This window comes from Miscanthus floridulus, chromosome 9, assembly GCF_019320115.1.
Source record: "Miscanthus floridulus cultivar M001 chromosome 9, ASM1932011v1, whole genome shotgun sequence".
NCBI classification, from domain to species: domain Eukaryota; kingdom Viridiplantae; phylum Streptophyta; class Magnoliopsida; order Poales; family Poaceae; genus Miscanthus; species Miscanthus floridulus.
Genome location: NC_089588.1, coordinates 126,989,783 through 127,002,744, shown reverse-complemented (window position 1 = coordinate 127,002,744; position 12,962 = coordinate 126,989,783). Strand labels below are relative to the sequence as shown.

At 47.9% G+C, this 12,962-nt stretch overlaps 1 protein-coding gene and 1 pseudogene across 1 annotated transcript; both read right to left on the bottom strand.

Annotated features, from left to right (window-relative positions):
* Nucleotides 1-281: 281 nt before the first annotated feature.
* Nucleotides 282-1,196, bottom strand: LOC136480873 (uncharacterized). The gene is made up of 2 exons (XM_066478306.1): nucleotides 1,005-1,196; nucleotides 282-932 (listed from the first exon to the last, which is right to left on the bottom strand). Exons 1-2 carry the CDS (start codon nucleotides 1,194-1,196, stop codon nucleotides 282-284), a joined length of 843 nt encoding a protein of 280 aa, XP_066334403.1.
* A 516-nt stretch (nucleotides 1,197-1,712) lies between these two features.
* LOC136480872 (uncharacterized) lies at nucleotides 1,713-3,304 on the bottom strand (annotated as a pseudogene).
* Between the last annotated feature and the right edge of the window lie 9,658 nt (nucleotides 3,305-12,962).

Genomic DNA, 12,962 nt, shown 5'->3' with positions numbered 1-12,962 from the left:
AGGAGTGTACCAGGAGAGGACGACATGTGCAACGTGGCTCCAGTGTCAAAGTACCAGTCGGCGGCGCTGGGAGGTTGATGAGGAACACCGGTCTCATTCAGCACCGCGTAGAGAGTGCTGGTGTCGAAGGCGTTGGAGTTCTGTGTAGCGGCCACCATCGCCTGTTGTGGCTGGAAGGGCGGGCGAGGGCCTAGAACGCTGGCCCCAGGAGCATGGAAGGGCATGGGCCAAGCCTGCACCATGCCCTGCCATGGGTTGTAGCCCGTGGCCCACGGCGCGGACTAGGTGTTGGGGGCATTGACGTTGTTCTGGGTTTGGCCGCTGCCGCCGCCGTTGTTGTTGCCGCGGCCACGACGCCGATCAGACTGATTGTTGGAGCGCCCATTGCCACCGCCGTTGCTGTTGCCGGAACGGTTGTTGTTGGATCGCGGCGCAGAAGGAGCGGAGGAGCCATATTTGGCGCTGGAGGAAGCGTGGAGGTCGGAGTTGGTGGAGCCGCCGCTGTGGTCACCATGCGCTGTAGTAAGGGCCTGACCAGCCTCGGCGTTGGAGTCATGCTGAAAGCTAAGCTCCTCAAGGATGAGGAAGGAGCGAGCACTCTGGAAGGTGTGCGGCGGGAACTTGGAGGTGACGACAGGCTTGACATAGCGGTACCGATGATTGAGGCTACGAAGGAGGTTCAGCACCTGGCTCGGCTTGGAGACGGGGTGGCCGATGTCATGCAGCTGATGGGCGATGCGCTTTAGCTTGGTGCAGTAGGTGTTCATCGACATGTCACCTTGTTGAAGACAGCACAGCTCGGTTTCGAGGTAGACGGCGTGCTGCAGCTCATTGTCGTGGAAGAGCCCCTCGACGGTGTTCCAGAGGGAGAACGCGTCGTGGTTATCACGGCGCATGACGTCGTAGACGCCCTTGGAGACGGTCACGAGTATCTAGTTGACGACACATGAATCGATCATGCGCCACTCACGATTGCGTTCAACACGTGGAGTAGTGGAGCGGACTTGGTCCTCTAGACCAAACTTGGCGAGGGTGGACTCGAAGAAGTGGCGCCACTGACCGAAGTTGCCATCCTCCATGTCGAGGACGACGGGAACATGGTGGCGAATGGAGACACCTTGAATCTGGGAAGGATTGGTGGGGGCGATGGAGGAACCATCATCGGATGAATCAGAGTGCTGGGAGAAGAGATCCATTGGAGCGGAAGGTGTGATGGGCAGAGAGTAAATTTAGGATCGTAGAGCGGCTAATACCATGTAGAATAGAATTGTGCAACTGGACGACCTTCATTAATGAATACAGTGCACATATATATGTTTACAACCGAGGGCCTTTGGCCATGACTGTACACTCAAGCGGACGAGCGTGCCTGGCGGGCATGCGTGGAGCGCGAGGACCGGGCACGCGAGGTCGTGATGAGCGAGTCACAGGTGCGGCGTTCGTGGCGTGCGCGTGAAGAACGCGTGAGCTATTGGAGCCATCGTGGATCCGAGAAGCCTGGAACGCCTCAGTCGTTGAGGACTTGGTTCCGCTGACACTGACAAAAAGAAGTACTTGGGATTTCTTTTTCACATAGTGCAACTTATCTGAACTCTGAATTTATTTACCACTGCATTTCCATATACTCTTGCCATACTCTCTCTAATACTCCAGGTCATGTTCTAACACTACAACAGGGCACGTTCAGATAAACATTCATAAGGTTCAGTAGGTCATTCAGCAGATGAACACTACAGTAGATAAACATTCATTCATTCAGCAGATAAACATTCACACATGTTCTAACACTACAGTAGATGAACACTACAGCAGTCTCCAATGATCAAATTAGAGGCATCCATTCAGATAAACATTCAGGTCATCATAAATATCCACAACATCAGATGAACACTACAGCAGTATCTAATGCTAGAAGAAGAGGAGAAAACTAAGACAAGCAAACATACCTGTGAAATTTTTTTCTTTAGCTAAACTAGTCGAACAACTGGATTTTTGGTCATCATAAATATCTATCGATTCATCTCAGATTGAAAGAGCTCAATAGCATCTGCCTTCTGCTCAATAGTTAGGTCTTCTATGCTATCCACAACAGCAATGCACTTTTCTACAGAATAGTCATCTTCTTTTTTCTTCTTCTCATCTAGTTTTTTCTGATTTTTCTCCATCTGGATCTTTCTCAAGTCTATGAATTCACCGAGTTTAGCTGCCATTTGACTTTGCTTGCATTTTTTTCCACTAGCACTTTCTTGCTCCTCTAGATTGAGATAGGGTGGTGCAGATTGCACTTCTGGGCCCTCAATTTGAGAAAAAGGATTTGTACCAAAATTGATGCCAACAAAATCAGAGCCAGCAGCTGTGTTCTGTGTTTTGCTCAGAGTGACTTCTTTCAATTGGAAGTCGTGCCGTCATGTTAGGTGGCTCGGTTGATGTAAAATTCAAATCTCCAGTGGCTATACTTCCTATTAATACACATCAGAGATACACTCTTAGATATTATTCAAAGTTATTCAGCACCATAGGCACATGTTCATTTAAGAAACAGAGCAAAAAAATGATAAGGCCATAATGATAGATGAAATTGTGGTTCCCTTAACTCAGAACACCAAATAAACATAGTTGTTCTTTTAGACTCATGAGCTAAATAAAATAAAGAGCACACTTGTACAAAAATTCATGATAGTTCTGAATACCCTTACTGCAGCACAGATGAGCTAAATAAAATAAAGAGCACACTTGTACAAAAATTCAGATTTACGATACAGCTAGCTCATGAATACAGCACCACAAAAATTATATTCATGAGCAAACAAAGAAAAATTACCTGCATACAATGATGCCAGGTGTTCATAAAGAGGAAGTGGCTTCTTTTGGAACTTACTGACTTTGGGATTCTTCTATTAAATGCAACAAAGCAATATTTTGGTTAGCTTCTTAAAATAGTGAAAACACAGTACTATATAATTGACAGAAAGTGACTAACCTCAATTAGGTCTTCCCATTTCTTTGGTTCGGCAATTATCATGCTTAATGTCTCATTCCAACCAACACCACCCTCTTTTCTGGCATCTCTAACCGTCCTATAGTTTCCTTTTAACTCCTTCTCCTTCTCTTGCATTTGTTGCTTTGAAAAATGAGCTAAAGGGAAGGTTTCATTGAACCATTTAGCAATATTTCTCCAACCATCTGTTGTCCAGCCATTTTGTGCCCTGTACATTGGGATATTGACATGCTCTTTCATTATATCCACCAGCCCTTTCTCATACGTGTAGCTCCATGCAGCCCTTGTACCCTGGGACGTTGACATTGCTGAAAATGGTGAAAGATAAATATAAGCTAAAATTCTAGAAATATAAATGTAAGGTAAAATGCTGAAAATGATGAACAATGCTCCAAATTATTATATGTTAATAATGTCGTTGCAACTTCTTTGAGACTTCTGGTCAACTAAGTACTTGTTTTTTGTTAACTCTAATAACTCATATATAGTACTGATTTATAAATTTAACATGCATAATATATTGTATATAGGATGTGTTTATTGAACTGCGAAATGACGAATGAAAATGTGTGAGTGTTTAGTTTATTTCTCTGAAACTAATTAATGGGGTAGACCTAGTTCACTGGTCACTGTGTGCATGCTAAAAGAAATTAATCGTTCTGTTAGTGTATGCTTTTCGACTTGAGAGATCACTAACAAGAATTACTTTGAGCACTACTTAGAAACCTATCTATTTTAGTGCATGCAGTATTCTATTTTAGCTCTCACTCAAACTATTTTGAAACCTATCTAGATATCAAGATATATTTTGGGCAACTAAAGAATGTCACAATTTGTCACAATTTGGGCAACTAAAGAATGTCACTCAACTGTTTTCCTTTGTGCAACATCAAAATACAAACACAATCCTAAACAGTACATTTTTTATACACTCAAGACCGAGTAAACAATCAAATCACAGCAGCACAACCCTCTCTTCAAGATGAACAATCAAATCACACGATCCTGCATCAACCCTTTCACAAATAGCATTCAGCACATACCAGATCAGCAAGCAGTCATCGAGCTTGTTGACGTCGTAGCTGAAGTTTACCTCGGCGAGGATGGCCTAGAACTTGAGCTGACATCAAACCCAAAAAAAACTTTAGAATCAACAGATCTAGGAGATCTAGGAGATGGGCGCCACAATCTCCCACAACACCTTGACTACCTCTTACCCGCGCCCGTCTCATCACCGTGCGAATCAGACCTAGGAGAGGAACTTGGACGGGTTCTTCGAGCTAACCTGGAGTAGATCTTGAAGCTCGGACAGAGGTGGTGGCGGTCGCGAGGCCCACGACGGAGATGAGGAAGAAGCCGGTGGGGGGCGAGCACGGTAGTGGCGGCGGGGGGGGGGGCAAGCTCGGTGGCGCGGTGGGGGCGAGCTCGGTGGCGGGGGGGCAACGACTGCGGCGGCGGTCCTTCCTCTTCATCGCCCTCGCTCGCTCGAGTCGGGGAAGAGCCACCTAGACCCCTGCGTGCGGGACAACCCGCCCCGGGGAAAGTATGGGGCTCGGGTCACCCTCTCCCAGGTGATGGGTTTCCAAATGCAAGGGTGCTTCTCCATGGAGCCAAAATCCGCGTGGGAGCCTGGACCAAGGAAAAGGTGGGGAAACCCCCGTGGATTGGGTCTTCCAAAGGAGGCCCAAGTGAGTGAATCGCCACAACGAGGACTAGCTTGCTGGCAAGCAAGTGAACCTCGGTAAAAAATCATTGTGTCATCATTTGATTTCGATGTGATTGGTATTCATTCTTGTGATTAATTGGTTTATTCCTCGACTCGACGGTATAACCATCTTGCTCTCTCTCTTTATAATACCGCAAACTAGTTGTCAAGCTCTTTAGTGTAGCTAATCGTGAGAGCTTGTTAGTTTGGTTAGTGTGGCTCTTTAGTTAGCATTTGAGAGCATACTAACTTAGTGTAGTGACATAGGCATTGTGTGGATAGAGACTATAAAAACTAGAATTGTGGTAGGTGGCTTGCATTTTTAGTAGCCTAGCGCAACACTCGCTTTGCCTCATATTTGTATAACCGGTTTGCTAAGTGTTGTTGTAGAAATTTTTAATAGGCTATTCACCCCCCTCTAGCCATTAGGACCTTTTAGTAGGCCTATGTGATGGTCAAAGAACATACATATCATGCGAGAGGGGCCAAGCACATGTACTCGTAGGAGCCACATGAACCATGACCACGAATCATCGTTCTCTCCCTTGGCCAAAGCAAATGCCATTGGTACTATCTGATCCTCCGGATCCACAGTGGCAGCCATCATCAACACACCTCTGTATTGTCCAGTTAGGAAAGCGCTATCAACAAGTATGACTAGCCGACAATACTAGAAGGCATGTTCCGTCTGAGTAAACAACCAAAACACACGCCACAGGACCTGTTTCACCTCACCGGTGTAGTGGTTTTGCCAGTACTTCCCTTCGGTGTCTATAAACCATTTCAAGCCAGGGGTGTACTGAGTCATTGCACAAAATATCCTGGGAACCCTGTTGTACGCTTCCTGCCAACTACCCCAACGAATCGCCAGGGCAATCTGCTTAGCACGTCAAGCCTTTCCATACTTGGGCTAGTAACCTGTGAATCCAATTATAGACCGAATCAAGAACGACACCGAAACATCGTTATCGTCATCAACGAGGCCCAGTATGCGACGGGCAAGGTATCGTGTAGTGAGCTGAGCATGATTTTCCTTCCCCTTATTTGACAGGCATGTGTGGGGTTGGACCACTTTAGTTATCCTCCACTTCCCATCGCTCTCTCTCTTCCAAGCATTTAGCCTCCACAAACAACGTGCCTTGCATATCACATGGTACCTCAGTCCCTTGTCAGAATGAGTGATGGTGTACGACCAATGGTGATACACCGCATAGTCCTGAAGAAATAGTTTTAGCTCAGACATTGTATTAAATACCATCCCCTTGCTAAGGATTACATTCTCATGGTCGTACAATGATTTCCTACACATCTATAGGCCGGTGTCACAAACAGCCATCTCTGTCAGGCTGATGTCCCAATAGTTTGGAACACCACGAAAAGGTACGTTCAACGACCTCAGTTGCATCAGCTTCGTCGCTGTGTAAGGCTCTGGTGGAACATACTACTGTGCTTCACTCAACCTAACCCATGAATCGTACAGGGTAACATCCTGGCAAATCTCTGACTACTCTTCCCTGGACCAGCATAGCATGCTGTTCTTGACTTGGCCCTAGCACATCTCTGATACTCTCACCTGAACCAGCACTGGCATAGCATCTCTACCTCCTTGCTCATCATCCGAATCCTCTGAATCACTTCTAACTACATCACCAATCCTTTCCTCCTCCACCTGCTCCTCCTTGTCCCGCTCAAACTCATCCACATCGAAGTCATTGTTTATAAGGCCTAGTGACTTCCGCCTAGATTCATCGACTGCCATTTGAGACGAATAAAGTTGCTCCTACATCAGCTGACCATCTAGCTCCATATCTCCCAGTGTTGCGTCCACATCGACCCCCCATTCATGTCCATCGCCTCCAACTCCATCAAAGGACGGCCCATCCTCCACATCCTCAATCCTGTAACCATTCTCCACCACCACCTCAGCCACAGTCACATTTGAACCTTGGATTACCCTTGTGTAGCGGGACCAGTGAGCCTAGTCGCTCAAGGGCATTATAACGTAGTGTGCCCTTTTTCCCACTATCAAACCTCCCCTTCAATGTGAAATCCCCCTTGAACTTCTCCTTCACACGCAAAACAATGTCACTGAAGCTAGGAGGATCATCAAACATTTCAAATTCTTCTTCCATATCCTCAAACAAACCATCTTGTTTCGTAACACTTCCTTCATAAAACAAACGGACTAAACAATCCATCTACAAAACCATTTGAGGAAACTTCATCAAGTCTTCGAAATTGGGGTAGCGCATAAAACTAAAAAATAAAGTAATCTCTAAACCTATACTAATAACAACCTACTAACTATGCTAACTACCAATACTACTACAAACCTTACTACCACTACCAGCTGTTGTTGCTACTACTACCACCACTACTAACTACTACTACTACTACCACTAACTAATACTATAACTACTACCACTACTAACTACTACTACTAATACTACTGCTAACGACCACTACAACTACTACTACAAACTAACAATACTAATTTCAATAACTATTGTAATCAACCAAGACCTAACTACCACTCATTGCATCCAAAAAAATCAACCAAAATCCCAAAGATCGATGGCAATACCTTGCCCAAGATGGGGGGGGGGGGCTGGGGGTCACCCCTGATGAGGAGAGGGCCGTAGCGGTGGCCTCGCCGGTGGTGGCGGTGGCGGGGATTGACCCCCAGGGGCAGCGGCGTTGGTGGAGGGGACCTTGGGATGGCGGCGTCGGTGGCGGAGACCGGCGACGGCGACCGAATCTGGAGGAGGAAGAAAGGGAGAGGAGGAAGGGAGGCCCACGCGTGGATCTGGATCCGAACTCGCCGTGCCATGTGGGATGGCGTGGCACTACCGCGCCAGGTGGGGTGGCGCGCCTTTGACCAGATTTTGCCACGCCATGCAAGTGGGCGTGGCCAAAAGTGTTAGTTTTTTTTTTAAAAAAAATCAGTGTTAGATTTAAAAATAGTTTAAAAAATGTTAAAAATAAAAAAAAAATCCTAGGAGGCAGGAGCAGCGACAGCGGAGGCCTGGTGAAAGCACGGGTGTAGGTGCTGGGCGTTCAACCACTGCACGTCATACATTAAGAAAACACATTTTGTGTTGAACTACGGCGTCATCATACCCTTGGCCCGTACATTGTAAACCTGCCTGTTTGGTTCATAGGCCTCGGCGATATGCTGATGCGCCCAATAGTCAGTGTCGTACAAATGTTCTTTTTCGGCCTTTGCCCATGGCGAAATGTTCGTTGCACTTGTGAAACGAGAACTCAATGATTCCAGACACTGGCAACGCTCGAACTCCGGTGAAGACCTTGTTGAATGACTCCGATGAGTTGGTGGTCATGATGCCATACCTGAAACCATCCTCATCATATGCTAATGCCCATGTGGACTTACCTACCATCTGCCCCTCCAACCAGGCCTTCCCATCTGTGTTTAGCATCTTGTCTAGTTGTTTCTTTGTCTCCTCGAACTGGTGCTCTGTACGTACACAACAAAGGGCCTTAACCTTGTCACAAACCTCCTTATTCCTCTGACGGCGCCAGAAATTAGCAGCGAAATGTCGCATGCACCATCTGTGGACTAGAGGCGGGAACCCTTCAAGATGTTCTTCTGCAGCATTAAGTAGGCCTATGTGATGGTCAGAGATCATACATATCATGCGAGAGGGGCCAAGCACACGTACCCGTAGGAGCCGCATGAACCATGACCACGAATCAACGTTCTCTCCCTCGGCCAAAGCAAATGCCATTGGTACTATCTGATCCTCCGGATCCATAGCGGCAACCTTCATCAACACGCCTCTGTATTGTCCGAATAGGAAAGTGCCATCAACAAGTATGACTGGCCGACAATACTGGAAGACATGTTCCGTCTAAGCAAACGACCAAAACACACGCCGCAGGACCTATTTCACCTCACCGGTGTAGTGGTTTTGCCAGTACTTCCCTCCGGTGTCTATAAACCATTTCAAGCGGGGTTGTTGAAAGGTCCTTGTTTGGTTTTGGTAATTGAGTGACAACCCTAGGTGGACTAATTGTGTTTATGTGAGATACATAGGTGATTAGTCCATAGGTACATGTGTGTGAGCAATATATGCCATGGAGGTAGAAATGGCTCGAAGATGTTGCAAAGCTCACACATGTGATGATGAAGGAGCTCATTGCACATGAGACATGACATTGAGTCATGTGATCAAGGTGGAGAAGATCAAGACATGACTTGGCTTGATGGACCGGTTGCAAGCATGAAGGCCAAGTTGGAGGCTTTGGAGCGATGGACCGCGTGGCGGTGAAGCTTGAGCAAGACTTGACGCCGATGGATGAAGGCAACGGTGAAAAGCGAATGAAGTCAAGATCGATGAACCAATATGATCACATGATGATATGAAGTGGATCATATCATTATTGATCGTGTTGGTGCATGTGTTGCATCGACATTGGAGGAGATGGAATGGAATGCGCAAGTCAAAGGTATAACCTAGGGCATTTCATTTCACCGGTCATAGGTGTGTAGAGAAGTTGATGACCGGGTTTAGGATAGATGGCCGTACTATCAAGAGGGGCAAACTTGTTTGCATATCGGTCATCTAGTGCCACTCGAGTGATCTAACTTTGCATCGTTGCTAGGATCGAGGGGCGTGGCAAGTTGAGTGGCTAATCCTTTGAAAAATGTTTGTGAAAAGCTAACACACATATACATGGTGGTGTACACTTGGTGGTGTTGGCACATTTGCAAAGGAGAAGAAGTTGGAGTTGAAACGGATCAACTCAACGAAGAAACGGAGGTGAAAAGTGGTCACTGGAGGTGACAGGACGCAGGCCTCGGGAGGACCTGCGCGTCCGGTCAATTTTAGCCGCAGCACGCTGGCTGGCTGAGGGGCGCGAGTTGACTGACCGGACTCTGGTCCAAGTACTGACCGGACTCGACGACGGTGCGTCCGGTCAATGTGACGTACAGTGACATAGGCGGTGCTGAAGTTGGCACGTGGGCGCAGAGCTGATCGAACGCTGGTCTGCGTCCGGTCGTACAGGAGTGGACATGTCTGGTCGCAAAATAGAGGCTCGAGGAGCTCTGTGGAAATGACCGGACTCAGGCGTAGCAGCGTCTGGTCATTCTCGTTGTGCTGCGTCCGGTCGCAACTTAACCGTTGGCGCACGAAGTTACCATTGAGATCGGGCGGCTCCGGTTGAACGCAGAACGACACGTGGACGGCGTAGCGCGACTGGACGCTACTACCCCTGACGAGGAGAGGGCCGCCGCGGCGGATTCGCCGGTGGTGGCGTTGGTGGAGGGGAGCTTGGGGCGGCGGCGTCGGTGACGGAGACCGGCGACGACGACCGGATCTGGAGGAGGAAGAAAGGGAGAGGAGGAAGGGAGCCCCGCGCGCGGATCTGGATCCGCACTCGCCGTGCCATGTGGGGTGGTGCGGCACTGCCATGCCAGGTGGGGTGACGCGCCGCTGACCAGATTTTGCCACGCCATGCAAGTGGACGCGGCTAAAAGTGTTATTTTTTTTAAAAAAAAATCAGTGTTAGATTTAAAAATAGTTTAAAAAATGTTAAAAATAAAAAAAAATCCCAGGAGGCAGGAGCAGCGACAGCGGAGGCCTGGTGAGAGCAGAGGTGTAGGTGCTGGGCGTTCAACCACTGCACGTCATACATTAAGAAAACACATTTTGTGTTGAACTACGGCGTCATCATACTCATTACATTAAAAAGAACAGACAAGTTCATATAGACTGAATAAACCAGCAGAGAAATTTTTCACAATGGAAATATGTTTGTTTAACCACGTTCGGTTTAGAACTGGAGTAACTAACTGCATTCTAGTGGCCTTGACTTCAAACTATTTAACATACAAAATTTTACACATTCATCCTTTTTTTTACAACAAACACATTCATCCTGTTGGAACCTGGAAGCGAGAAAACCAGAACATGATAGTATTGTTATTTTAATAAACACGGATATCTGTATCTGTAGATTCCTAACAGCCTCATAATACTCATAATACTTTCCTAAAAGCATCAAACTTCCACAGTGACATCTTATTACCACAATGAATAAATTGAAAAAAAAAACACGACTAGAAGAACAAGGAACAGCAACAGGCATGTGCTAGTGCAGACAAATGGAGTTCATGTGTTTTACAAGTGAGCAAATCCAGCCAGTATGTGCCGCATACATATATACATACACAAAATGACCGAAATTAGTGAACTAGGACACTGAACACATCTATTTTTTTCCTGGCAATGAACTTGACGCTCAAGTGCACACTAGCAGGACTGCATGTGTCCAGAGAGTTTCTTCAAACAGAGCAGACCGAACACCATGGCCAGTAAATCAGATAGAGCAGGAGACGGATAAAATCAGTCAAACAAAATTACATGTCACAAGAAGATGGTCAGCAAATTAGTTTGTTAACACAGCTAGCTAGCTGGTTGAAGGCGGTATAACCGAGGCAGGGCCTGGCATGGGTGGAGCAATTCGCCAAACAGCTCGCCTGCGCGTGGTCGAGGCACAGGCCTAGCAACCTCTCGCGCTGCAGCAGTTCGATGAATTGCTTCCCACGGCAGGCCAGCTCCGGGAGCATCGGTCGCAGGCGGCGCTCGCTCTCGCGGCGGGACATGTCCTCGGCGCCGCGAGAGAAAAGCTAACTACCGTCAGCACAGCTACTTGTAGGTAGCTGACAGCGGCGGCGGCGGCTGAGGAATGGAATGGTGGTTTAGTTTAGGTTAGACTATCTCCAACGGGCTACGCATTTCACGACCTAAACCCAAAATGCGGGCAATCCGACTACGCATTTTGCATGGGAGGAGAGAGAGGGAAGGCAAATAAACGTCCTCCCGACACACGACCCAAATCTCCAGCGCGGTGGAGGGCGCCGGGCGACTCGGTGGCAGGCTCAGACTACGGCGGCGTGGGCAAGGAGAGGGAAGCAGGAAGAGTGGAGGAGGAGGAAAGGGAGCCGCCAACGCTGCCCTCTCGCGCTGCTCACCTCCAGATCCAGATCGGTGAGCACGCTTCCACACCACGGACCTCCTGGCTAGCGCGGGCCACGCACGGAGGTACGCCCGAGAAAGCCTCTTCGCCGGCGCCGGCCATACCCAGGCGAGCGCACATCCTCCTCGCCGCAGGCCACGCCCAGGCGAGCGCGCATCTTCCCCGCCGCGCGGGCCACTGCACGCCCGCCCTCGTGTGTTTGGGGACGCAAGAGGATGGACGGTGGAGGAGAAGAGAAGGGCACCAGATCTCGACGGGGAAGAGGATGGGGCGCCGATTGAGGAGAAGAAGACGGGCCGGCAGATCTACCTCTGCCTCCGCGCTGGCCGCGCCAGGGCAAGCCCCGCCTCGACGCCGGATCTCTCTGTCTCCGTCTTCACCGCCGAGGAGAGGGAGCAGGGGAGGATTTTTGCGTAGCTGTTGGAGAAGAGATGTTGCGGGTGAGGGACTCTTTTACTGTGTGCGACCTAAATCACGAAATGCGTCTCTGGTTTGGGTGTGTTCTGTTGGAGATAGTCTTAGGGTTATGGAGCTGCGTTGCTTCTGTATAAATAGAGGAGCTGGAGGCCTGCAGTGGAGCAACGGAATCTGGCTCGAATCGGTGAACAGCCTGGGCTGGAAGTCTTAAACTCTTTGGGCTGGGCCAACTTAATTGACGACCCAGGTATGGAGCCCAGGCCCAAGAAGGAGCCCAACATATCGTGTTGTAATTATTTTTCATCCAAATTCGCCGAAGCAACGTTTCTTGAGGAAGTGAAACTAGTTGTTCCTTTTTAGTGAAAGAACTTTTTTTTTAATAACCATTTCGTCGAGCCACTTGTGACCACTAAAAAAGTTCCAGTTTAGGATACTCCAGCTTCTCTTAACCATGGAAACACTCTACTGGATGATAATCAAATCTCTGCCCAAAGGGAATCAGAGAGAGGCGAGCAAACTTTGAAGCCAGGGAACAGTGGGAAAAAATTCCAAGAGAATATAGAAGCCATAGCCCATAGACAATCATGAGAAGAGTGCCAGCTATAAATCCCAATCATAACTGTAGAGGAGCAGATCATGCCATGAGACCTCGCATAGCAAAGATCACCTCACTGGCCGACGGCAACCCCTCCTCCAAATAGGGATACACAAATTGAAATTTATAGAGGCTCTTGGAGTGGCTCTTATAAACAATGTATTTTCAATGATGATGGAATTTCATGAAAATTCACTGCATACATATCATTTTCAGAACTCAAAAGAGATTTTGAACACAGA

Excerpts from the sequence above, each read along its gene's own strand:
- LOC136480873 (XM_066478306.1), bottom strand. The coding sequence starts at position 1,196 with ATGGATCTCTTCTCCCAGCACTCTGATTCATCCGATGATGGTTCCTCC. Across the intron at positions 933-1,004 it reads AGTTTGGTCTAGAGGACCAA|ATACTCGTGACCGTCTCCAA; the intron begins GTCCGCTCCACT and ends GTCGTCAACTAG.